Genomic DNA, 27,383 nt, shown 5'->3' with positions numbered 1-27,383 from the left:
ACAGAGAAAGTAGAAATTAGAGAATAAAGTAAATCTGTAGTGTTTTTAGCTATAGCTAACCTCTGTTAACAATTTGGTCACTTTTTTTTTTCCATCCAGTGTATCGTTATATAAAACCGAGATCATAATATGTCATCAAATTTGCATTCTGCTTTTTTGTCTTAGCACTTAGTATCATGAGCACATTCCCAAGCCATTCAAGGTTCTTATGAATATCTTTTTGATGGCCACATAGAGATGTACCTCAAACCTTTTGGTCATTTTTGAGAGCTTTAGGATATTTCCAGTTTTTCATTAGTTTAAATAATGCTGGGCTCAACATCTGATAGAGCACAAAAATGCTCATATATCTTTCAAAAATTTATTTAGGATAGAATCCAGGAAAAGAAATTTGTAAGTTGAAAGTTATAAACATTTAAAGGACCTTTAGATAGAGAAATGGATGGATGAATGGATGGATAGATAGATAAGATGGTTGATAGATGATAGGTGATTGATGGGTAATAGACAATTGATAAATAGTGATTGACATAATAAACAGATGCTTGACAGATAATAGATAGATGATCGAAAAAAGAAAGGACGAAGTTAAAAGAAAGATAACTAAGTTAGTTTGTTCTGATTTCTACTCCACCAGCCATGCAGGAGAGGGCTAATTTTATCTCCCACACACATACTCCATTCAGTCCTAATTTTTAATTTTTCCTTATTTTAGAACATACGCACATACACACATGAAGGATTTTGTTTTTATTTGCATTTCTATTTAGAGTATTTACATCAGTAAATTAAATGAATAACTCATCTTCCAAATATGAGAAGAGGCTTCTTGCTGAGTACCGCATTCCATTGCTGTCCCCTCAGGGCTCCAAGGGGGATGGGAAGCACGCCTGGACGCTGAAGCACTTCAAGAAGCCAACCTACTGCAACTTCTGCCACATCATGCTCATGGGTGTTCGGAAGCAAGGCCTCTGCTGCATTTGTGAGTAAACTTCCTTCAACCCCTTTTTTGCCAGGAACTAGCTTGCTCTGCACATGGTTGAGCCAGTCCCAGGAAAGTTTAGGCATCTCTCCTTCCTAGCTTGAGGGACCTGCCATATTCTTCCCACAGCAGGGAGTAGAGCAAGACCTCCATGTCCTATTCTTGTTCTACCCAAATCAAATGGACGAATATTATTCTGCTGGAGTCGTGTCATGGGCCACTGACTCCCTAGAAAAAAGTTATTAAAGTTCACAGGTAACTAAAAAGCATCTCATTAATTTCAGTTGCGTTTTGCTAGTGAATGTTTGCGTGGTCAGAAGAACCTGAGGTTTTTTTTTAATTAAATTAATATTCATAAATACAATGGAAATTAAAAATCCATTTGTCGAAAATGAATTGTTAAATGAAATGTTAAATGAAATGAAGTGTTAAAAATCCACTTAGGAAGTCAGACTTGAGGGGAGAAAAAAAACACACACGAGAAAGGAGGGGTGGAGCCTGGAAAGGAGAGCAGAAGAAAGAGATGGAGGGGAAGGAAGAGAGAAGGGATGATGGGGGAATGTGAGTGAATTTGGGGGGCAGGAAGAGAGGGGAAGGGCTGCAACAGAAAGGCTTTGCAAGGCCCAGGGTGTATGGGTGCAGAATCCTGCCTGCCCACCCCCGCCCCCACCTCAGGATGCAGACGGCAGGCACTCAGCCTGAACCCTCCAGGGACTGGGGACCTGCTGCTGTGGGAAGGTCCCTCGGGTACGGTGCAGGTCACCAAACTGTCTCATCTGCCATGCACACGGGAGCCAGGCAGCAGGCAACCTCCACCACAAAAGACATCATAGCAGAGCTGGACCCAGTGTCTACCTCAAACAAGCATCAGCAGGCATAAAAGGGGCCGCCTGTCTTTCCAGCACCCTCTCATATCCGGCTCTCACCCACTTATCATAGACCCAGCCTTATTCCTAGTAGGTTCTAGGCCTGTGGCATAGTAGTAAGTAGTAACAACAATAAAAGTCATTTGCAGAATAGCTATTCTGACTTGCCCAAGTGGTGCCTTATACAAATCATTTAATGCTGCAAAAGCTCCCCAAAGTAAAAGCTACTTTTATTCCCATCTTGTAGAACACTCTGAATTTCAGAGCTGTGAAGGCACATAACCTAGATCATGTGGGTAGTTACAAAGGGCAGAGCCGGAGTTCAGGCCCAGGTCTGCCTCTCTGCAGAGTTAGGGAAACGCTGGCCTTGCTTTCTACTCCCCACCATCCCGACGTTCAATACTGTGTTGTTGGCATAGCCAGGGTGACGCCTCACATTCTCCTTAGGGATGTTTTCCTGCTGCGTTCACCGCTGAAAGGCAGTGAGCGGGGTGGAAGGTGCAGAAGCATGCCTGGGAGATAACCGTGGATTCCTGTCAGTTAAAAACTGGAGACTTGAATTTCCAGTAGGCAAGGCCAGCTCCACATGTCCCCTGCCCCATGGAGGGAGGCCTGGGCCTCCGCTCGGGGGGAGGAGGATGGCTGACCCTCCCTAGGTGGTCACTCACAGGCACTATTCTTATTTATTTATTCATTTATTTTGCAGACTGTAAATACACTGTCCACGAACGCTGTGTATCCAAAAACATTCCTGCGTGTATCAAAACGAACTCCAAAACCAAAAGGGGCGGTGAGGTTGGTGATACCTGTTGCCTTGTTCTACTGCATGCTGTGTCCCGGGCAACATGTCCATCTCCACAGATTCCTGGACAGGAAGGGGCGTTGGGAGCTTTATCCTGTCCCTTCTCTGCCTCGAGGACCACCCTGAAACCATCTTGTCCATCCATCAATCCATTCAGCATCTCCCTAGTACCCACCCACCGTGTGCCAGGCCCTGTTCCCGGGGGTGTGAGGGTCATAAGGTGGTCCTCAGCCTGGGGGACCATGCAGTCTGGTGGGAGGAGACAGGCACATAAGCAGAGACAATGCAGTGAGCAATGAGGTAGATAGATAGCACTTTGTGGGACTTACAGTTGAGGCATGGGCCAGGGGGCAGGGAGAAGAGACGAACAAGGAAGCTTTCACACACACACACACAAATGGCATTTGAGTTGTGTCTTGAACCCCAGTCAGCAGGATTTCACAAAGAATCGAGGAGGACAAGGCACTCTGGACTGGAGAAGCCTCCAGAGTGAAGGCATGGATACGTGGCTTATTCTGGGGCCTGTACTTGGTTTAGTGTGACTGGCATAGAAGAGGCTCAGAGGGAAAGGCAGGAGATGTGCTCCAGGACTGGGGAGATCCAGGCTGAGGAGCTGGGAAGGAGGTTCATAGGTAGCTAAGGGACTGCTAAAGAACTTTGAGCACGTGAAGAGATGATTGGGTTTGCAAATTAGGTTCACTGTTGGTACTAGTGATAAAGAGTCCACCTGCCAATGCAGGTAGATGTAAGAGATTCAGGTTTGATCCCTGGGTCAGGAAGATCCCCTGGAGGAGGTCATAGCAACCCACTCCAGTATTCTTGCCTGAAGAACCCAATGGACAGAGGAGCCTGGGGGGCTACAGTCCAAGGGGTCACCGAGCTGGACATGACTAAAACAACTGAGCATGCACACGCTCTGACTGTGGAGCAGGAAAGAGATCAGATTAAAGAGTGGGAAACCTTTCCAACAGTTCAGGCAAGAGGTAGTGCTGCCGAGGGCCTGACTGGGTTGGGGTCTGTACTCACCTTCTCTGCTGTGTCTCTGCTGAGTGACTGCCCTCCAGTCACTCCAGCTGTTGAGTCTTCTGACTGTCTCACTGGCTGAGAAAAAGGACATAAAGGGAGAGGGGAGAGTTTGAGAGATCATTTGAAGATCCTACCACCAGGACTTGGTGGAAATGGTGTAGGGGTTGAGAGAGGGAGGGAGGTTGGAAATGACTACCCTGTTTCTAAGGTGGCCATCTAGTGGTGCCATTCACTGAGTCTGGAAATAGACTCTTCTTCAAATTAGCAGGGGAAGGACACTCAGAGTTGTTGCAGAGGGAAGATCCCATTAAGGAATCTGAGTCAGGGGATGATGAGCAGGCGGGAATAGTATCCAGCCATCCCCAGGAGTCTGAGAGAGAGTGTACCTCCAGGGACACGCATGCATGCCTGCGAGACACCACATGGCCTCTTGTCTACTCCTCCCGCACCATGCCCATGCACACACCTTGCCATGTCCATGCCTTTCACCAGGACATATGGTGCACCTCCTCGGCTCAGGCCCTGAGCCTGCACTCCGGCCATTGCCACACTTGGAATAGAGGGAGACCACTGAGGGACCAGCAGGGCACATTCATGGCTTTCTGAGACTCCAGGGCCAACCCAAGGCCTTCACCATCTCTTCTGATCCCAGAAGAGGAGGGAGAAGGCAATGTGGTGTTGGGAAAGTCCCATGGACTAGGATTCAGGAGATCTGGCCATGTGTCCCCGCCTGTCCACTTCTCAGCCGGAACCTAGGACCAGTCACTTAACCTCTCTGAAGCCTGATAGTTTTTATCTATATATAATGGAAATAATAATAATCTTGGAGCAAATTAATTGTAACCATGTAGGTGACAAACTGGTTAGCAAACCGAGTTCTTTACACCCTCAGGGGTGAGTGGCAGAAGGTGAGAAACTGCAAAGTAAATGTGACACATCTAGAGCAACAGTTTTACCAAAAACCTTTTGGAAGGAGGACACAGTAACTTAATTGATAAGTAATTTAAAACTTTTATCTAATGCAAACATGGATGGTGTCATGCAAATATTCCATGTGTTTTTAATATTGTGCTTGTTGTTGGCACTTCAGGCTATGCCCCCACATTTCCCCAGAGTCCATATCCTCCCCTTCTGCGATTCAGGGTGCCCTAGTGGAAAACAATTTTTGGAAGTTCTATAGAATTCCTGGGGTATACCTTAACTGAGTACTCAGACCCCCAGAATTTGGCATCATGGGTCACTTTGCGCTTACAGTCACATGTATACACATGCATGCCCACCTGCTTCCCAGGTTCCTGGGCTGCTCTAGAAGCAGGTCCTGGCCAGGAAGCAGGTACAACCAGCTCTGCAGGAAAAAGATGTGAAAGCCGCTGGCTGATGACCCACAATAATTCCTCTGGGCTTTCTCTCTCACTTCCTTCCAGAGTGCTTCTCAGTCTGGGCTGCACATTATAATCACTCAGGGGGCTTTAAAACAAACTAATGATGGGCCTTACCCTCAGGGACTCCTATTTATTTGACTTGGAGTGAGGGCTGGGCGTTAGGACTTCTAGAAACTCCCCAGATGGTCTTGAGGGGCTGCTAAGGTTCAGACACACTGGTCCGTAGAAGAAAGAAGGGCAAAGGGAGTTCTTGATCAGAGTACCTCCCAAGGCTCAGGGCTGTACCAGGAAGGCCCTTCCAAATAGGCTGGCTCCTTTAATTTTCCCAGCAAGCCCAGGGGTAGGGCTTATTATGCCAATTTCTACAGATGAAGGACCTGAGACTCAGAGAGATCCAGGAACTGGCCAAAGGTCACCCTGCTGTAAAGTGGAAGATCAGTGACTCTTATCAGCTTGGTCTGTAGACCAAGCCCTCCTGTGTTTCTCTGCACTGAGCAGCCTTCCAAAAGAGGGCACACACAAGCACATCGCTTTGCAAAGAGGTCCGCAAGACAGACAGAGGGACTGCCGGATGAGACTGCTCAGAGGCTTAACTGCTGGGAGATGGACAATGAAAAAGCAGGCAAAGTGGCTTTCACCTAGCTTGATTAGAGTGATAGTGATTAGGTAGGGAACGACCACCCTGTGCAATTCAGCTAAGCTGCCCAGTGCCCGCTAAACAGGAACCAGCCCTCTCTGGCCTCCCCGTCCCTGGCTCTTCCCAGGCCTTCTCCTCAGGCCCAGGGCCCTGGGCCGTGGTTCTGCAGCCTTCCCTGGTATCCTTCCCTTCCCTCCTGCAGGTGATGCAGCACGCATGGGTGGAAGGGAACTCCTCCGTCAAGTGTGACCGGTGCCACAAAAGTATCAAGTGCTACCAGAGTGTCACCGCGCGGCACTGCGTGTGGTGCCGGATGACGGTGGGTTGGCGCCCAGGGCAGCCCTGCTTCTTTTCAGGGTGGTTTTTTTTTTTTTTTTGCTCAAGCTGCAGGCAGGCAGCAGTGGACATCCTGCCAGGGGACATGAGCAGAGCTCCGTGGGCAAGGCTAGAGAAGGCGCCCAGAGCCGCTGCCAGTGCCTGACGTCTAATTGCCTCCATAAATCATCAAACTGCCCAGAGAGAGGGTGTCCCCCACCCCCAACCCAGGTCTGCTTAAGACGATGCTGGCCAGTCTGCTGTCTTTGTGGCCAGGCAGCTGAGATTAGCAGGCTGGACCATTAGCTTCCTTCTCCTGGGTATTGGCTGGGCCAAGGGCATTGACAGAGGGAGAAAAGAGTTAGACACCAGAATCCCTGTGTCAGAGGAAGACAGGATGCTGACAGCAGCCCCACTGCCTGGGCCAGAGGGCTGTGCCCACCAGCCGCAGCAAATGTCCACTTCCATCCTGGACACCCAGAGCTGCCTGACCTGCCTTCTATAGCAGACTCAGTGCTGCATCTTGTTCCCTTGACCCCCAGGTATCAGCTTCAAAAAGGACATGTCTCCAAATCAGATCGCAGAACTCTGAAAACGCAGAGGTTGAGCCATGGGGTTTACTTCCAGCGTCTCATGAGTTTCTTCAACAAGATCTCCTTCCTACCAGTGTCTCAGTGCATAGGGAGCAAATAACCAAGGGGGGCTCTGGAATCCACCCGCAGCTGCCACACTGACGGCCCACAAGTCTGCCTGGGACCATTTCACCCCAGCTGCCATGGGCAGCACTTGGTCTCCTTTCTCTGCCCACGGCAGACTTGGCACCCCTAACCACACACCACACATGCAAACACACACACTGTCTAAGCTATACTGCCAAAGCCAGCAGTGCATCAGGATTTGAAGGCATCCTAGACAACTTGCCTCCCTAGGAAGTTTCTAGACTCTCATACTTGACATTTCCTTGAACACTTTCACTCACTCTCATCTTCATTTTTCCCCTCCAGTTTCACCGCAAGTGTGAGTTGTCAACACTGTGTGATGGTGGAGAGCTCAGAGACCATATTTTGCTGCCCACGTCGATATGCCCTATTACCCGGGTAAGTGTTGCCTCCCAACAACAGGGCTCTGTCTCCCCCCGCCACCTCCACCACCCCCGCCTGGGCAACCCCAGCTCACGTTTTAGATGCAGGAGCATTTAGACATTTACATCCCTCTGCGGGCTCCCTCAATAACTCAGGATTTGTGTTTTCAGCACAAGTTGAAGAGAAGTCAGTGCTGCACAGTCAGGTTGTCAGGGAAGACTTCCCAGACTGAAACGATCCCGACCGCCAGCCACCCAGAATGCTCTGACATGGCCCAGCAGGAAAAGCACGTTCTTCATTCCCAGCCCCTTGCAGGCAGATCACAGCTCAAGGAACCCCAGTCACCAACTGTGCACAGCGAGGCTTCCCAGGCCTCCCTTGTGTCTGTCTCCCTCTCTCCTGTGTCCAAACATTCACTTCCCACCACTTTGAAGATTTCCAAGGGTGTCACAGCCCCATCCTAGAAATGAAAGCTGCAAAATTAAACTCCAGTTGTCCCCACATCTGAAACTTTTTCTGTCTCCTGTGTTGAAGACCCTTTTTTCAAACCAAGTACCAAAGACCTTAAATTGTTCTCTTTTCATCTTAGAGATGTGGCTGAGGATCACTGACTCCTCACATTTCACCCTTTACTTGACCATCTTCTTTCTCATTAAAAATTGACAGGAAAAAACCACCTTCAAAAACCATTTGGCAGTATCTACTAAGTTGAAGTTACACAAACTCTATAACTCAAGAGGTCCCCTCCTGTCTGTCTGAGAAATACGAGCATTTATTCCACCAAAAGACATGCACAAGAATGTTCCTATCAACTTTATTCATAACAGTCAAGCACTGGAAACAAGCTTAATGACCCCTCACGAGAACAGATTAATAAGATGAAGCAGATTCACATAATGTAATACTATAGCGCAATGGAAAAGAACCATGCTTAGATGCAAAAATATGGGTAATCCCAAAAATATAATGCTGAACAAAAGAAGCTGGACTCAAAAGAGATGGTATGTGATTCCATTTATATGAGATTCAAAAGACAGGCAAAGTCAATATGGCATCAGAAGTCACAATAGAACAACACCAGAAGATGCAGTAGTGACAAGGGCATGTACATATGCAGAAATTCATAGAACTGTAGATTTAGATTTGAACATTTTACTGTATGTGACACAAACTTCAATAAAATGAATAATAAACATTGAAGAAAACACAAAACGTGACAGATGACTTGGTGTCATATGATTTAGGTTAGTGGTAAGCATAGAAACCAAATCTCAGACCTTGCTTCTCAGAGATCAAGCTTCTAAATCAACAGAATAGATTTCTGCCCATTTCAGTGTTTCCTCTGAAACACTGTGTTCCTTCCAGTGTCTCGAAGTCAAAGTCAGGGCAAGTGATGACAAAGGCCTGGAGAGTCTTTGAGGAACCCAAAGGGAGCATTTCTTTGTTTTGGTTCAAAGCCTCACTTTGAAGACTCCATCCTATGCTATACTGGTTTTCTATTCTCTTTCTTTATATTAACCATTTGTTTTTCTTTTGATTTCTTTTTTTGTAGCAGGCATATTTTTTTCAAAGGATGCTTGTCTTTCCTCTCTTTTCACAGGACAGGCCAGATGGGAAGTCTGATGGTAGCGTGTCAGCCAAGGGTGAACTTGTCATGCAGGTACCTCAGCAAACCCTGAGTCTACTCATTCCTTCTAAGCTGGTCCAAGGCTGTGGAGGGAAGGACAGGATTTGAGTTCCAGAGAAACATATCTTAACATCTGCTTTCTTATCTCATTGATTATATTGCACAAGACACTGGATTTCCAGTCTCTGGAGTTACCTTTGACCACCACACTGTAGGCAAGTGGTGCAAAGGGAGGTTGGCTGATCCCATAGCTGGCCACACTGGCTTTATCACCTTTTAAGGAACATGCTGCATAAAACTTCAATATGCATACCCCCTGAATAATAACAAGAATGTGGCCTAAAAATAGACAATTGGGTTTTCCAAGACTGCCAAGCTGTCTCCAGAATGTGATCTGCCAAAAGAGTTAAATAGATCCAAAAGTTCTCCTTCATCCTTAAATGTGTATTTAAGAACTCAGCGTTTTTTTTTAGTTGGATTCACCAATGAACTTCTCTTTGTGCCTTTCACAAAGTGCCAGGGAATACAGAAAAGACAGCCTGGTGAGGTAGAATGAGAAACAGAAAAAGAACACTGGGGCCTCCTCCTCTCCCTCTGACCCTTAAGTTTCCTTGTTTGAAAAGGGACATAGCGAATCCCTGCACTGCCCACCTCCCAGAGGTGCTCCAAGATTCGATGAGAGCTTGTAGATGAGTATAAAACATAAGCCATAGTGATGGCAGAAGCTTCGTGTGGTAGAGCTCTAGATACCTTGAAGGGGAGAAAGTCAGATGGAGCATGCACACACACGCACACAGTGCAGATATGTCCGTTCACAGCTGGCATCTATCTGCTTATCCTGCATCTGTTCTGATTGGACAGTGTCCATGTATGCAGGTTGTTCAGCATTCTGAATATCACCCCCAGAGGTAAAGATTTACTTCTCAATCTCCAAGATGCTTCTGGGTATCACACAAATAATCATCCTTGGCAGATGAAAAAATTCCTAAAATGTATAAAGAATATTGCTGTCCATTTCAACTTATCTGGCACTGGGTTTGCTGAATTTTTAGCTTGAGATATGAAAAAGTAGGCATAAGACAGTGAATATGGAGCAGCGCTGCACCTCTGTATTGGTGTATCCTTCTGCTGAAGCTACAGGTATTTACTGAGTACACTTGTCTCTGGGGCAACGGGATCCTTGGTAGGAGGGTTATACACACTCCCACCCTGCCCTTGAGACATTTAATATCCAGTTGATGTTTTGAGACATTTGGGCTTCCCTGGTGTTCAGATGGTAAAGAATCTGCCTGCAATGCAGGAGACCCAGGTTCGATCCCTGGGCCGGGAAGATCCCCTGGCAAAGGGAATGGCTACCCACTCCAATATTCTCGCCTAGAGAATTACATGGACAGAGGAGCCTGGTGGGCTACAGTCTATGTGGTCACAAAGAGTCAGACAGGACTAAGTGACTAACACTTTCACTTTGGCTTCACCTGAGAAAATAAAAAATAAAAACATGCAAATAAACAATACCAAACGAAACCCAGAAGATATTATATGCTTCAAGTGCAATAGTTTTCATTGCAATGATCAAGCAAAACTTCATAGACGAAGTAGGTCTTGAATTGGGCCTTGAGGATGAGAAGTTTTTCTTAAGGTTTCTATGAAGGAAATAGGCATTTCAGGGCATTGAGGAGGAGATGAAACCAGTGTGAGCAGCCCCACAGGGTGGGAATTCACTCACTAGAGGGTAGGAGCCAGACTTGGCTGGAACTGCAGTGAAGGTTAGAGTGATTAAGGGAGAACGATAGAATGGGGCGACACATAAATACCTTGCAGGCCAGGTTAGCAGGTTTGGATTTTATCCTCTGGGTAATGAGCTGTCATTAAAGGATTTTGAGCAGGAGTGGTAGGACTAGTGATACCTGGGAAAGAACTGCGTGGGGGCAGCTTACGGGCTTCATCTGAGGTGAGAAAGGCCTGAGCAGTGTGGGCATTGTGGCAGCTGCTGGAGGTAGTGAGACATTCCAGGGAAAGAGCTGGCAGGACAGGGTCTTCCCTGGGTGACTGGATGAATAATAATAGTAGCCAGGAGAGAGGACCAGTTTTCGGGGGAAAGAAGGTAAGTCAGATCTGGGGCATGTTCCAGTGGCTGAAGATACCGCCTTTGACTGTGAGAAAGGTGGAACCAGAGCTCGGGAGAAAAATTGGGGCTGCAAATGTGGATTTGAAAGATGCCGGGGGTGGAAGTGATGATTAGCTCCATTCTATTTAGGTATAGGACATACGGATGGCCATATTTTCTAAGATCATTTCAGTTGTATCTTCACAAAAGCTAATCTTGTGCTGTGGGCACAAAGCCACACCATTGCTGAATAATTTGAAGCCCCATCTCTGATCCCCACCTCAAACCCTTGTCACCATTAATGCTACTTAAAAACCACTTAGGCTGGAGACACTTAACTGCTTAATCCCTCAGATTAAGCCAGTGGAGCAGCACCTACTGCCTCCTGACCTCCTCTACCCCATGCCTGGATCTGCTTCCCAGCTGCCTCTCCCGGGACCTGTCTTAGTATCCACTCTCATCGCATTCCTTTCTGTGGGCTGAAACACAGCTAACTTCTTTTTCTTTTGCCTTTGAAGTATAAGATCATCCCCACTCCGGGTACCCACCCCCTGCTGGTCTTGGTGAACCCCAAGAGTGGAGGGAGACAAGGAGAAAGGTATGTTCTCTTCTTTTTTGAGATGGAGAGGCTAGAACAACCTCATCCGGGTCCTTTCTTCCCCTCAGCCATAACCGAGTGGGCTACGGAGATGGCAGACCTGTGGTCCAGTCCCAGCCCTACCACACATCATTTGATGACCTGGTCCAAGTGACTTAACGTCCCTGTGCCTTGGTTTCATCCTCTGTAAAATAAAGATAGTAATCATTTCTCCTCCCATGGGGGTTTTGTGAGTATTAAGATAGACATAGTGCTTAGGGCTTGTCACATGGGCCATTATTCTGTTTCCCAGAATCAGGCCAAGTTCTGAGATGCCTGTTAAGTTCCCTGCCTTCCGAGTCTTTTCTTGATTTAAGAGACATGGCAGAGGCACCTGGTTGAGACTTCTTAGGCTATGCCACCCCGAGAGAGCAGGGCACGCATCTCATCAGTGAAGGATATGCCCAGTCTGCAGAGAGTAGGGGATGGGCAGAGCAGCTCTGCCTCCTGTGTTCAGCTCTGAGGCAATGAATTGTTGACATGGTGATCTGGAATCCACGCTTTAAAAAATAACAAGCAGATCTTAAACAAGAATTATGAGACACCCCCCCCAACCCCAATCATAGGGGCAGAGCACCCTTTCTGAACTGACCTATTTAGCCTCAAGCTGAAGCCTTGAAACCAAGCCTAGATGTGGCTACTGCCCCCAGTGCTCCTCTGCCCTAACTCCACTTCCTGCATGGCCTCCTGACCCCAGGACTTGGGGGATCTTTGTCTAGTCCACAAAGAGCAGAATCATACTACCTAGAACATGCAGAACATTTGGGAGAAGTTCTCCATGAAGGAGAAGCCCTCAGGAGAATATGAGTTCTGTTCTCTGGGTTGCTCTGCACTGTCCTCTGTGCAAGGGGTACTACTCCTGGGGTCGGAGACTAGAATCTTGGATGGTGGGGAGACTTTGAACCAGGGTGAGGGCCTGGGTGAGGCCAGCTGGACCTGGGAGTTCAGGGTCTGCAGGACCTATGTGCAGTCTTCCCCTTCTTGGGTTTAAAGAGACCCACGTTCCCACCATCACTGGGCTGGAGAGGTACTTGCCCTCCTATGACTTCTCACAATGACATTCCCCTTCTCTGTCTCGGTCTCTCTCTCTCTCTTTCTTTTTTTTCCATAGAATTCTTCGGAAATTCCACTATCTGCTCAACCCCAAACAAGTTTTCAACCTGGACAATGGGGGGCCTACTCCAGGGTATGGAGACACAATCTTTACTTCTTATTTCTCCCCCACCCCCTGTAATCTCTAAAGAGGATAGCTTTCTGGGTGGTTTGTTTATTTTTTTTAATCTCTTTCATCCATAGACTTGTCCTTCCTACCAATTCACTCCTTTTCTCTTCTTTTCCTCATTATCTACTCTTACTTCCTCCTGGAGATACTGAGGAACACCCATTACAGCTGACTCTGGGAAGCAGCCTAGTCTACTTTATCCCAGAAAAAGCTATTGATTTTGTAAGAGGGAAAAATTGCAAATGTCATCTGTGGGATTGGCCAGAAGGGCAGGCTCGTAAATTAACTTGTTCGCAAGGCTGTATTAGCTGGCATCTTCATACTGAATCATCAGGGAGAAGAAAAGAGTTTTCTTAGCACTGTCTGTCGGTGTTTCAGAAATCTATACGGCTGACTCAGAGTTCCACGGCATGTTCTGTTGTCGAGGCATTTTAGGATCAAGACAATTAGTTGTTCGATGAAATCACATTTTTTCCTGAATCATCCAGTTTAGAGGTTGTTCGGTGCACCCCTTCCCCACCCCCACCGGCCCGTCTCCTGTCATTTGCCTATTGGCCATTTCCCTGTGTTGAGGAGATGGGGAGCAACAAAAGGAGATGAGGCAGCCCCTCTGAAGCTCTCCCCAAGTTCTGTGGGAGGAACCGTGACATGATAAGCCCTGTAATCAGAGGTTCCTCCAGCACTGGGGCTGGAAGGCACCCAAAGACTGCTACCTTCTTACCAGCTGGAGCCAGTGCACTAGAGATGTTGGCTGGCCAGCCCGAGGCTGTCTCAGTGCCAGTCCTCAGATCTGGGCTTCCTGGGATGGGGTTTCCAACATCCAAACTTGCATTGCTATGCTTGGCTCACCAAGACCTTAAGAGGGTCTGGGTAAAGACTCTAAAAAGGGACTCTGAGGACTTCCCTGGTGGTCCAGTGGTTAGGACTTTGTACTTCCACTGCAGGGGGTGTGGGTTCAATTCCTGGTGAGGAAACGAAGATCCCAAATGCCATGCAGCATAGCCAAAAATTTTTTTAAGTATTTTTCATTTTTAAAAATAAGTAAGAAGAGACTCTGTCTTCAGCTGTTTGACACACAGCTATTATTTATGGCAGTGATGATACAAGACCACTAAAGGGGAAAGAAACATGAGTGCAAATTCAGCACCTCTGCCGTGACTTACCTATAAAATTAATGTCAAAATAAAGCCCACCTGTACTGCTGCACGTGCCATCATGGTCCCCGTGATGGCCGACAACTGCTCCATTTGTGACTTGTGACTGAGCAGCAGCCCACAGATGCCTTTACCAGCCTGCTCTCTTCTAGGGCATTTTGACAGCTGAATACAGACAGTACTGCCCCTTAACCGCATCCATCCTAAATTGGCTTTGCCCAGGATGACAAGCCTGGTGGCTGCTTTTAGGTCCACTGTGCCCTGAGTATCTCTCTCTGCTGTATATGTCAGCCTGTAAGCAGAGAGGCTGTCTAGCTGAAGGTAGCCTTCATTCAGAATCCACTTCTACAGGAGAGAAGAGTTCTACAAGAGAAAGGCTGGGAGGGGATGTTAATTTGCCCACACCTGCATTGGCAGAAGACCCCAGGGGTCTCCTCAGATCACCAAGCAGAGCAAAGAGGAAATCCTGGGCTTCAGCTTCTCAAGCCCCACCCCGAGGCCTCCCCAGATCCTGTCTGTGCTATGGCAGAGGTTCTTAACCTTTTTTGCACCAGGAACCCATTTGGCAGTCTCATGGAGCCTATGGACCCCCTCTTAATATTAAGATAATATTTTTTAATGTATAAAATGAAGTATATAGGAATACCCAGGGAAATTTTATTGAAAAGACAGTTACTAAAGGTTAGACAACAAATCTGTGACAGGAAAATACACGTGATTTATTAAGACATTACATAGCAATTTCCAGAGGCGGGCCTAATAGCTGCTGTAAATTAAAACAGTAATGAGCAGAAGTGATAATAGAAAATGCCTGCCACAACTGTAGTAAAACATTGAAATACCTGTCATTTCGGCTGCTTAACAAAGTCACAGGTATTGTTGAAGGAAATGCTAATTTTCAGTTAGAGTTTAGGGAAGATAATAGTGTAACATTTTTTTCAAGTTCAAGGCCCTCTGGATTCTACCCACAGACCCCTTAGATATGCACCCCAGGTTAAGAGCCCTGCTCTACAGGGTTAAGGCCTCTGAGGGGAGATGGTGCTCACTCCACTTAGGTCTGGGGTGGGATGAAGATTCAGCTAGTTCAATGCATCTCAGAGGTTTTGAGGACAGAGCAGGTTAAGAGAGCCAGAGAGGCGGCAGATGTTGGGGGTTAATTGCATTGGTGCCAAAATAAGCAAACTGTAGATTCCTCTGCATAAATCATAGACATTTTCTAGAAAACCATTTTCTGTGTTGAATACTGAGTCAGAATCTCCTTAGACAAAGATGGCTCCATGGGGTTCATACTCAATGGCATTGCTTAGTACGTTCTGGTTTCAGAACACTGAGTGACCCTTTCAACCCCAAAAGGAGTCAAGGTCATAATATGCTTCCAGGGAAGGGAGCAGGGTGTTGGGGTGGGGAAGGGGGACTCTGACTCAAAGAGTGTCAAAGGTCAGCCTGTAAACAAAACCATTTTGGCCTTTCTACTTCCCAGACTTAACTTTTTCCGCGATACTCCAGACTTCCGTGTTTTGGCCTGTGGAGGTGATGGGACAGTTGGCTGGATTTTGGATTGCATTGGTAAGAATGAGCTGGAAGGACCTTTGTAGTTGATTTACAATAAGTGTATTTAAAGTTGTGCGTGTGTGTGCTAAGTTGCGTCAGTCATGTCTCTTTGCAACCCCATGGACTATAGACTGCCGGGCTCTTCTGTCCATGGGATTCTCCAGGCAAGAATATTGGAGTGGGTTGCTATGCCCTCCTCCAGGGGATCTTCCTGACTCAGGGATGGAACCCACGTCTCCTGCTTTGCAGGCGGGTTCTTTACCACTAGCACCACCTGGGAAGCCCATATTTAAAGTCAGAGGAAGGTAATAAAAAAGAGAAATGGAACCATGTCTTGTTTATCTTTGTTTCTACTCTTGGACCAGTGCTTCACTAAATACCTACTTTGGGTGGACAAAAGAAAGAAAACACAATGGAAGGATTCCCACATGTACAGATGTTAACAGCTTAGTCTCAGGCCTTGCTTCAAAAATATCTGTCATGGGCAGGATTTGAGTAGTTGCAAGACAGGCCAGATAAGGAGACTGGGGGGAAAAGCAGCAGGACTGGGACTCCAGGAAGGTCCAGCTGCTGCTGCTGCTGCTGCTAAATCGCGTCAGTCGTGTCCGATTCTATGCGACCCCATAGACAGCAGCCCACCAGGCTGTCATCCCTGGGATTCTCCAGGCAAGAATACTGGAGTGGGTTGCCATTTCCTTCTCCAGTGCATGAAAGTGAGCAGTGAAAATGAAGTCGCTCAGTCGTGTCCGACTCTTCGAGACCCCATGGACTGTAGCCTACCAGGCTCCTCCGTCCGTGGGATTCCCAGGCAAGAGTACTGGAGTGGGTTGCCATTGCCTTCTCCCAGGCAGGTCCAGAGTGCTGGATAAAGGCAAGAGAACTAAGAATAGATGCATAGTGCAGGGCAAGTCACCTTGAGATGAACACCTAGAGCCCAGAGCCCACAAAGCACATCTAGAAAGCTCAGATCAGTTCAAGCAAAGAAAAGCTACGATGGGGTATGTCCAATATGCCTTGATCAAAAGGGTTATGGGGATGGTGGGGAGGGTCTGGGCTGGGAATCAGGAGGCCTACCTGGACTTGTGGGTCCTTGGACACAGTACCACCAGTAAATGATGGAGAATAACTGAAATTCTGGGATGAGGGATACATTCAAGATCTAACCCTGGAGAGTGCAGATAAACACTGAGATATAGAACATAAACTCAGGAAATCAGCCAAGGGAATTGTGGAGATAGTCCAGAGCATGGAGCCTGGGCTGCTTGGCTGTTTTCATCCTTTGTTCCCCAGATCCTGCCTGCGTACCTCCAGGTGCTCAGCTCCCGCGGAAGCCCTGGCGATGCAGCAGTAAATAAAGGAAACTCTCACCCTCATGGAGCTTCCTTCTAGAGGGAAGAGGCAGGCAGAAAATAAATAAGTGAAACATACAGTATGACAGAAAGTGATTTTTTTAAAAAAAGAGAGAGAACAGCAGAAAATGGGCAAAGGGATCTCAGCAGTGGGATCGGAGTTGCAAACTAAGACAGGGTGGTTTTGAAGGCCCTGAGGAGCAGATGACATTTACATGGAGACCTGGAGGAGAGTGAGCTTCATGGATGCCCAAGGAAAGAGTAATTCAGGCAGAAGGAACAGCAGATACAAAGGCCCTGAGGCAGGAGCAGGAGAAGGCCAGTGAGGAGGCTGCAGAGCATGCCCAGGGTGGAGTCTGTGAGGGGAGAGGGGCCGGGGATAAAGCAGAGACAAAGCAGGGCCAAGTCACCAGGACATGGACGACATGACACGGAATGCAGCTGTCACACTGCGAAGGTCCCAAGATGCTAGATTGTTTCGAGCAAAGCAGGGGCACAACAGATTACAGAAACTGAAAAGGGTGGGAGCTGGGAGACCAGTTAGGAGGCTCTTGCAGAGACCCAAGGAGGGGACCTGGGCCGTGAACCATAGTAGAGACAGAGGAGGTGGTAAGGAGGAGTCAGGGTCTGGATAGCTTTGGAAGATGGAGCTCACAGGATATGCTGACTTCCCGTGGGAGACAAGGACTTCCTCTGGGAAGAAGGGAGTGGAGGATGGGCCAGGATAGACTCTGAACAGGGTGGTGAAGGCTGGGCCCCCAGGGGTCATAAGCAAACCACCTGGGTTGGGACAGGCATCCCCCACACCTGCCGCATCTGCTCCCCCACAGGCACTTTGGTTTCCATGGACACGGCCCTGCCAAGCAGCCACCCACGCTCTCTTGTCACGGTAGGGCTCTGGAGTTGTTTGTGGGAGGAGGCAGGCATCCTCTGGGAGCCGGGGAAGAGAAAGCTGATCAGCAGAGGGTGGATGGCTGCAGTGCTAGGAACTGCTTGTAGGGTTCCCTCTCCATCAGGAAGGAGAAAGTAGGGTTTGCGGACAAGCTTTATAAAATTCATCTGCAGAGAACACAGGTGATACATGCTGCCCAGAACAGAAAGAGCATGTGAGGTGATCTGTTTTTTTCACAGGTTAAAAAACAGAGATCAAAAAACAAGAGTAAAAGGAATAAGTGGACAATGTTCATTCATTCATTCATTCAAGAGATTGAGGCCCTTGTTCAGTGCTCTTTGCCGCCCCATTTCAGCTCTCTCTCTGATCTGTTCTCATGCAATAGCCAGAGTGGTCCTTCCTGAATGTCAGTGGGTTTGTGATGTGTGTGAAGCACATCAGTGGCTTCCCAGGATTCTTAGATAAAGATAAAACCAATGCTTTAGGGGGCCCAAAGTGGTGCCTAGCAGCTGCCCACCCTTCCAGCCTCATTTCCTACCCCAGCCTCCCCCTCAAACACTCAATCCCTTTCTGACCCTTGAAGACCCTAGTGTCCCTTCTACCAAAGGGCCTGTCTGTTCTGCTCCCCTAGCCTTTGCTTGGTCGGCTTCTACTTCAGACCTCAGCCTTCCTTGGGGAAGCCTTCCCTGATCACTCATTACAGGACCACAGTCACCTCCTTCCTAGTATGCATTTGAAATTATGCACCAATTACCTCGTTAATAGTTCTCTCTCCCTCTCAACGGTAGGTACCATGAAAGCCAGAGCCATGTCTTTTTTTTTTTTTTTCTGCCTGCTATGAGAGCTGGCGCACCTAGCACAGCATCTAGGCCTTCAGTAAAGGTGTAGAGCTACGACGACAAATGAGATACAGGTCCCCCAGGAAGGTCACAGTACATTTGGGGAACAAACAAGTAGTCATGTACAAAACAGTGTGAATGAGATCATCCCTGGCACTAGAGAAGCACTCTGGAGAGGCACGAGGTCCAGACTGGGCCAACCAGGAAGGGCCTCTGCATTGAACCACATGTTGACATAGTGAGTGGGAAGCAGGATGTGAGAAGGATGAGGCTAGAGAGTAAAGCAGAGCTGAGAAGGGCCTTGCTGCCAGGCTGAGGAGTGATGGGAGTCATGGCAGAAGGCAAAACGGTAGACTAGTGTGATCAGGCTTGTGGTTCAAGGATTGCCTGCCCAGGTGGACCTGTGGAGAACATACAGGGGGAGAAACTGGACGCCAAGAGGACAGAGACGGGCCGCTGCAGCAATACCAGTAGGAAGGACACAAACTGTGTCAGAACTCAGCCAGCACCATGGGAGGGAGAGGAGAGATTGCCTGGAAAGCTATGGAGACAGCATGTAGAAGTTGATGTGTGAACGGATGTGTGGTGAGGGAGAAGGAAAAATCTAGAATTACATCCAGGTGTCTAACCTCAGCACTGTGAGGATGGTTGATCTGCTGCAAAGGGAGCCACAGAAGAGGGGGCAGACTTAAACAAACAAGGGTCTTCCAGGGAAAGGAAGAGTCCCAGCAAAGGCCAGAGGCATAAATGCATTGTTCTGAGGAATAAGAGAGTCCACCAACTTACTCCATCTCAACCCTCCTGGCAGTAACCTCAGCCCTGAGTCTTGCCTCAGCCATTTCCGGCATGAGTATGACAACCTGGGGGGACAGTTGGAGGTGGGGGGGGGGCTGTTCTGCTGGGGCAGCCCTGGCATGAACCTCATGCAGGATGATGATTCTTGCACTGCCCCCCACTCCATCCCTAGCCATGCTCCCCAGTCACATCACCCGCATCCTTCCCTGGCATCAGATGCTCTGAGCTTTATATAAGTGATATCCCCTGCAACCCAGTGGGTGTCTGGCCTCCTTCAGCTTTCCCAGCGCAGTCAACATGCTGCTGTAGATATGCAGCCAGATGAAAACAGACACGTTATGCTATGCTTTCTCTAATGGCTTGACCTGGTGCTTCATCACAGCCATCGTGGGAGATAGGATCAGGACTCTGTGTGTTTGCAAGTCTGGGAGGCGGTGGAAGTGGCAAACTGTTCCCTAGGTGCCAGATAACATCTCAGGGTTTGGCTTGTTTGACACAATGTTATTTTTAAGCTTTTGAACCTGAATGACTTGAGGTGAGGCATCTTCAGTTTCTGATGTCTCAGACCCACCTGTTTTACTATTTATGCAGCTGCTTAGACTCTGAAGAAAGGAGGAGTTTGGACTTGGAGGTGCAGAAATCTGGGTTTGGATGCTGACTCTAGAATGACTTTCCCTCCATGAACCTCTATTTCTTCATCCACGTGAATGATAATATCTTGCAGGGTCTGTCTAAGGGATAAGTGTGGTAAATGCTTGTTATCATTGAAGATTAAAACTATGCAAACCAATGTTTTTGAGGTATACCACTGTCACCCTTTGGAAAGAATTAGGATGAAATGAGGATAAACCAGGTGTAAGTTACTTGGAGACAGATTTAGCTCAATATGAAGGCTCCTTTGCAGTGGTTAGCTTACTGCAGATGGAAGAGATAGCTTTAGGAAGTAGTGAGTTCCCCAACAGGAGAAGTATTCAAACAAAGAATGCCATAGAGGCGTTCAAGCATTAGATAATAGATAACTGAACAACTTAAACCTTCTGTAATCATGTGGCATATGGTTCTCTCTTCCTCTTCATGGGTTGCAGATAAGGCCAACTTTGCAAAGCATCCACCTGTGGCTGTCCTGCCTCTTGGAACAGGAAATGACCTGGCCCGCTGTCTCCGCTGGGGAGGAGGTGAGTCTGCGTGGGAGGGGCACTATCCGAGGGACAAGCACCCCAGTCTACAGGGAGGCTCTGCAGAGCTAGGCTAGCTCCCCTCTTAAGGATTACATTCCATGGAGAAATACTCAACCCTGGGGTCATCTCTAATCCATGCCTTTTCCCTGGTGCCAGGGCCTATGTCTGCCCTTCACAAGATTTACTATCAGCCTGAAACTCTCGACTTTGAATCTGTCTCCCTCTATGTGTGTGCTTGTGTGCTAAGTCGCTTCAGTCATGGCCAACTCTGTGTGACCCCACAAACTGTAGCCCGTTAGGCTCCTCCATCCATGGGATTCTTCAGGCAAGAATACTGGAGTGGGTTGCCATGCCCTTCTCCAGGGGATCTCCCTGACCCAGGGCTCCTTCATTGCAGGCAGATTCTTTACCACTGAGCCACTGGGAAAGCTCCGTCTCCTTCTGCAGAACAAGTCAACTCCTTTGTCTCCTCTCCAGGGTTCATCCCAGTCAGGGCTCACGTAGGAATTTTTCTGCCTGAAATTCCCCCTCTCCAAATTACTGACCTTCTTCTGAATTGGGACTCAGAATAAAGACTGAAAAGTCCAATTAACCAGTTACCAGGGGCATTTCAGATCATCCCAGGGCCAGGGCCTCTCATTCTGAAATTCCCCTAAGGGGGACCTCAGAGTAGTAACCAGCTTATAGGGCAATGGGCAGGAGCTAAGAACTCTGCAAACTGCAGCAGCCCCTGTAGAGCTGCGCACGCTCCATAGAGTGGGGAGGTTCAGGACAGCACTTGGAGCGGACGGATCAGGCTGGCAGGCAGAATTGGGATGAGACTCCAGATGGCTGATCAATTCTGGGAGTGATCCAAGACCAGGCCCGTAGCTGTAAGTGTGCCTGCTTGGAGGGCGGGGGCAGAGCAAGCAGAAGCTAGCCCCAGAAGGAAGCTGGCAGGCCTGGGAAGAGCTGTCAGGGTCCTCAGCCACACACTGGGCTCGGGAAAGACCCTCTACTCAAGAGGGACAAGCAGACTGAGGCCTCAGACTCTGGGCATCTAGGCAGCAGAGTGAGGCACAAATTTCCCACAGCACTGTGTTCCCAGTCAGCATCAAGGCCCTCAGCTACCTCATTACTTTCATTGCTATCTTGTGATGCATCCCCTGAGATGCTGACCAGACCCCTGACAGCTTGAAAATGCTCTTCAAGCTTGTCCCAGAGGTAAGCAGGAACATGGAAGTGTTATTTGAAAGAAAAGACTGTCTCTCTCACTAACTTCTTACCTACAGTTCACTTGATACATTAGTTTTCCATTGCTACTGTGTACAAACAAGGGCTTTCCTGGTGGCTCAGTGGTCAAGTATCTGCATGCCAATGCAGGAGACACAAGAGAGGAGGATTCAATTCCTGGGTGGGGAAGATCCCCTGGAGAAGGAAATGGCAACCCACCCCAGTATTCTTACTTGGGAAATCCCATGGACGGCGGATCCTGGAGGGCTACAGTCCATGGGGTTCCAAACCGTAAGACATGACTTAGCCACTAAACAACCACAAACTATGCAACAACTAATGATTATAAACACAGAGGCTTAAAACATCCTTGTATCAGCTGCTGTAGGTCAGAGATCCCAGAACAGCGACTTCCCTGGTGGTCCAGTGGCTAAGACTCTGCACTCCCAATGTGGAGGGCTTGGTATCAATCCCTGGTCAGGAAACAAGATCCCACATACTGCAATTAAGACCCAGTGCACCCATATAAATGCTTTAAGAAAAAAAAAAATCCTAGAACAATGTGACTAGGCCTCACCGGATAGAATCAGGGCACTGAACAGGCTGTGCTCCTCTCTGAAGACTCTAGGGGAAGAATTTCCTTCTGAAACTCTTTCAGGTTGTTGGCTGAATTCCATTCTTTGTAGATCTGAGGTCTCTGTCTCTTTGCTGGTGGTCAGCTGGGATCACTCTCATATCCTAGAGGCCTTCCTCATTCCTTGCGTGATTCATCCCTCCATCTTCAAAGCTGGCAAAAGAGACTCTCCCTCAGTCCCAATCCCTCTCAAGCTTCGGACCTATTTCTTAAGGAAAAGCCCAGTCTTTCTAAAGACTCACCTGATTAAGTCAGATCCACTTAGGATAATTTTGCCTCCTTGAAGTCAGCTGTGCCATATAATATACCAAATCACAACTGACTAGCCCCTCTTATCCACAGGTCCTGGGGGTTGCTGGGTATATATCCCTCAGGGGCAAGAAATGTGGGGACTATCCTAAAATTCTGCCTATAGCATTGTCCATCTGCATCATGACACAGTCCTGGAACAGATCCTTAGTTCTCCTATGTGCAGCTTCCCAGCCATCCGCACACTGATTCCCCAGGCCTCGCTTCAGCTACACAGGCCTACCCATCTTTGGCCAGCACCCGGCCCTGCCCCTGCCACTCTGGCTTCCAGATCACCCTGGCTTCTTTCTAATTACTCCAGATTGTCCTTTCCTTCTCTGTGGCCCGGGAAACCTAAGTGACTCTGGCCTGGACACACTGGGGGTGCCCAAGGGGTGCCCCACCCTGATAGCTGCATGAGCAGCAACCAAGCCTTTCTGCTCTGGGGCCAAATGCAGTGCTGCGCTCCACAGGTTATGAAGGGGGCAGCCTGACAAAAATCCTGAAAGACATCGAGCAGAGCCCCTTGGTGATGCTGGACCGCTGGCATCTGGAAGTCATCCCCAGAGAGGAGGTGGAGAATGGAGACCAGGTCCCATACAACATCATGAACAACTATTTCTCCATCGGCGTGGTGAGTTGGCCAGGAATGGCTTTTCTGCATGGGAGAGAAGTGCCCAGGTGGGCAGGAAGGTTTCTAGTCTTTCACTGTCCACTCTGGGTCCCTACTCTTTACTTGTCCCAGCTTCCCCCTGCCTCAACTTGGGTCCAGGCATCCTCGCATCCAGCCTGGGTGTGGACATCCTTACTGCACCCAGTCCTGTCCTTGTTTATGCAGCAAGTTCCTGCCCCTATCATTTTACCTAACACAAGAAAATAACACCACATTCTTCAAAAGACCTATTACTCTTTGGATAATTTGAAATAGTTAAAGAAAAGCAACACCAAAAAATAACCAAGGATGAGGTCAGGAGGAGATTCTCTGGTGAGCTTCCAGAGATGGAAATGCTGATGCTCCAGGGAAGACGTTGTGGTCTCAAGCTGGCTCCCTGGGTTAGTTCTCAGAATTCTCTTTCTCCTGTCTTTTCTCCTCTTCCCAACCCCACTCCCCACACTCCAAGTGCATCTAAGCCTCTGGGGCATCTCCTCCTCGCTGACCCTTTAGGCTGAGCTGTGTTCCCCCTAAGCTCCCACAGTCCTCTGTGGTCACCTCTGCCTTAGACTAAAGGGTTTGTTACCATGTGCCTCACTCAGCTGTCCAGCAACACACACACACGTACACATAAACACATACATATACATGTACATACACATGTTCATACAAACACACACACAGTATAAGGACAGCAGCACACTCCTCTTTCTCCCCCAGCTCCCATCACATATAGCACAGCTAAGTTAGTTTTGCTGAACTCAGCTTCTGGTCCAAGTGCATAGGTTGGACCAAATTGTTGGAGACATGACTGAGGGGAAAAGGTGTCAGTCTTTTCCATAAATAGATCTGGGGATTGGGAGGAAGGTGAAACATAGACATTAGCATTTATTGAGCACCTACTGCATGTTCTCCACTGTGTTAGACTTGATTCTAGTCCTCACAGCAATCCTGCAGGTATTATCATCCCCACCATCTGCATGTTACAGAGGAGACTTAAGGACACGGAACATAGAAGTGCTGGAACTAGGGCACACACACTGTGCCTCACTCTGAAACCAGGTCCTTCTCTCTGCTGTCTTGGAAACTATGCTGCCCAGTTTCATATGCACATGAATCCCTCCAGACCAAGACTGTGTGACCCTCTCAGTCATCACCTCTGCCTCTTTTGCAAATGTTGGTGGTTTTTAAAAAAGGAGAGAAAAGGAGAAATGATAGGTAGTTTGAGGGAAGAACAGGGTTAAGGAAAGGGTTTTTTGTTTTCTTAATAAACTAAAAGCAGAGCCATGGAAGCAAAAAGGAAGAATAATAATCCCTTATATTTATGGGATTTAAAATTTACCATATTTACAGGTATTTTCTTGGTTCTTATGATTACACTGGAGGGCAGTATTCCCTCCATTTGGTGAGTGAGGAAATAGAGGATCAGATTAAGGGATTTGCTTTCATTCTCTGACTCCCAGTCCCCAACTCTTTTTCTGTTAACTAAAACAAAAGAGAGAGGCATTGCTTGACCCGTGAATGGGCTCTGAAAGGATAGAGGTGCTGACGAGAAATATATTCGGGGTCTCTGCTGCCCTGATCTGGTTGATCTCCTCAGCTCCCCTGCGCCCTCCTTAGTGGGGGGAGATACTTTTGCCTAGGACCTACCAGCTCATCCTCCTGTGTCGTAGGCAGAGGAGACCCCTCCATCCTCTTTTTGACTCAAAAGCTCCTCCTTTGGAGCCACCTGCTCAGGCTCCACTTCATGCGAGGGGGACATGCAGCCTTCAGCTCCTGCAAATGAGACTTGGCTGACAGGTCTGGTGTTGGAGGCCAGGGGAATTCTGGAGCATGCAGCTTCCCTCCATTACAGTGTGACCGAAACAAGTGTCCTTTTTCCTGCAGTAACCAGAGAATGTCTTGCTGACATGTATTGAGTACCTACTGCACACCAGGCACAGTGTCCCTTTTGGAGGGTATAGCCTTTGCCCTTTTGCATTTTGCAAGAAGGAACTATAGCTTAGAAAGATAGTGACCCGCCCAAGCTGGTGATTGATGGAGCCGGGAATCCCTAGTGTCCATAGCCCACCTTGCCAAATGCAGCAGCATTAGAGAGGCATCCTCAAAATTTACTGTGTGATGGGCTCACCCATACCCTACCTATACCCTCAGTCAGAAATGCAGATTCCACCCACATGACAGATCCTGATTCATATTCTGATTCAGCTGGTCAGGGCAAGTCTGGAAATGTGCACCTTTAATAAGCCCCTGAGATAATTCTGATGCAGACGGTCCCGATCAAGTCCTCAGTGAGTGAAGACAACCCATTAGAGCAGAGAAGGATGGTCAGAGGAAGTGGTTTTTCACAGGAACAGAAACCAGATCTGAAGTAGATAAAGGAGAGGAAAGGCAGAAAGGAGGGGAAACCAGCACCTGTAAGCCATAGGCCAGAAGTGAGAGCCAAGCCGCAGGACCGGGTGACCTGCCTGGGAGCTTCTAGAGAGCAGGTTACGCCCTTGGCTGCCTTCAGAGTCCTCAACCCCAAGTCTTCTCTTCTCGCACCCAGCTCTGGCTGCCAGAAACAATAGTACTCCCAAGGCCTCCCTGTCCATCTCTACAAAGCGCCATATGCAGTGACACTCAGTACTGCTGACCAAATGGACAATCATGCCAAAAACGAAGAGACAACCTTCCCTCAGCTAGATAACCAAGCCCTAATCCCACGCGGCAAGACTGAGCGTGGTTTTAATATATTCTTACAAATAAGAAGGAAGTGAGTGGGGGGATGGACAGGAGGGAGGGGGAAAAAGGACAAATACAAACTAACTGCCCCCCAAGAAAAAGCAGAGGAATAGATTCTCCATTTCCCTCAGGGGTCAAGATATTTATCTACCCCGGGCTGACCTACAGTAATCCAATCCGCTCATCTTTCAAGTTAAGAAGAACCTCACAAAATCTTCCTCGTGGTTTTTTTTTTCATATACCTTTAGCTTGTGCATGTTTAATATTTTATTGCAAATCAGTGAAGAAGCAGGGTTGTTTTTCTCTCACTGGTGTAACCTTAGCCTTCTCTCAATAAAATGCTTGCAGGGTTTGTGTGCTCACTCTTTAAAAGCTGGAAAGGGAAATTCTTGAGAAAACAAGTAGCCAACATGTAACCCTAAGAGAATCTGGGGCTGACATTTGCAGAAGCTCTTGCTCCCTATTTGACTTCCCAAACTCTGTAAGAGGAGAAACAGTATGTAAACCAACCCCCCAGCTTTACTTCCTTAAGACGATTAGAGTCAGACTCCTTTGGCAAAGAGAGCGCTGCAAAGTCTTCGCCTCTTTTGAAGGACCTGGAATATCTTACTGATATCAAATGTCCGCTGCACTTATAAGGGTGGTGACAGTGACCCCCGCTGAGCTGTCCCTGCGTGGTAGGGAATTCACTCTGATGAGTGCACACACTCCCGTTGGTGCCAACAGAACCCACTTCATAGGTGGAGGGATGGTGAGGGCAGAGCCTCCTGGCCTATGTTGAGAGGGACGGGGCCTCATTGCCTCTGCATTCCCATCCGCCACAGACTCCCCAGTTCCCCGCCAGTGAGGAGCTGAGATCCTTGACCTTCTCACTCCCTCCATCTGATAATATCCATTGGCAGGAGATTTTTCAACCCAGGCATTCAGGACACTACTTCCTCTGACTTCTCTGGCCTCTTCATCACTGCTCTTTATTTTTGGATTTGCAGACATGTCAGGATGGCCAGGTATCAATGACAGGAAGTTTGGAACTGAAAAATCATTCCTGGGGTATGTGTAATTCTGAACACCGCAAAGGCTCTGCTTTCACCGAGCCTTAACAGGATGGGTGAACAGCTAATCCCTTGAGTCAATGAAATCTATTTCTGAGGCGAGGGGAACCCAGGGGCCAAGGACGGGCCACAGCCATCACACTAACTCACGCACCATTTTTCACCTCACATTCTGTACTTACTAGACTTCACCAGCTAAGTTTCCACAATGGCAAACCCATTAGGGAATTTATCAGAAAGTCATCATTTCCCTGCAGACTTTTCAATTCTTTCAGCCGCAGGTTCTTATCTGTCACCTATGAGAGTCAAGAAGTTACAGGAACAATGGACTAACTGAGAGGTCTACACTCTTTGTCATTCCCCAATCAGCCATAATTC

The 27,383-nt window shown here is 48.0% G+C and overlaps 1 protein-coding gene across 3 annotated transcripts in view; it reads left to right on the top strand.

Moving 5' to 3' along the window:
• The window catches only part of DGKG (diacylglycerol kinase gamma), a 218,151-nt gene that overhangs the window by 93,966 nt on the left and 96,802 nt on the right, over positions 1–27,383 (top strand). The window contains exons 10-19 of one of the 3 annotated variants that reach the window (XM_043874875.1): positions 865–982; positions 2,555–2,643; positions 5,898–6,014; positions 7,015–7,107; positions 8,693–8,752; positions 11,345–11,424; positions 12,575–12,649; positions 15,320–15,405; positions 20,351–20,440; positions 23,051–23,211. In XM_043874875.1, the coding sequence (XP_043730810.1) occupies positions 865–982; positions 2,555–2,643; positions 5,898–6,014; positions 7,015–7,107; positions 8,693–8,752; positions 11,345–11,424; positions 12,575–12,649; positions 15,320–15,405; positions 20,351–20,440; positions 23,051–23,211 (969 nt within the window). The remainder of the gene's footprint in view (positions 1–864; positions 983–2,554; positions 2,644–5,897; positions 6,015–7,014; positions 7,108–8,692; positions 8,753–11,344; positions 11,425–12,574; positions 12,650–15,319; positions 15,406–20,350; positions 20,441–23,050; positions 23,212–27,383) is intronic. The other 2 variants (XM_043874877.1, XM_043874876.1) reach the window with 2 other exon arrangements.

This window comes from Cervus elaphus, chromosome 19, assembly GCF_910594005.1.
Source record: "Cervus elaphus chromosome 19, mCerEla1.1, whole genome shotgun sequence".
Taxonomy (NCBI): Eukaryota; Metazoa; Chordata; class Mammalia; order Artiodactyla; family Cervidae; genus Cervus; species Cervus elaphus.
This window is presented reverse-complemented; position numbering and strand designations above follow the sequence as displayed.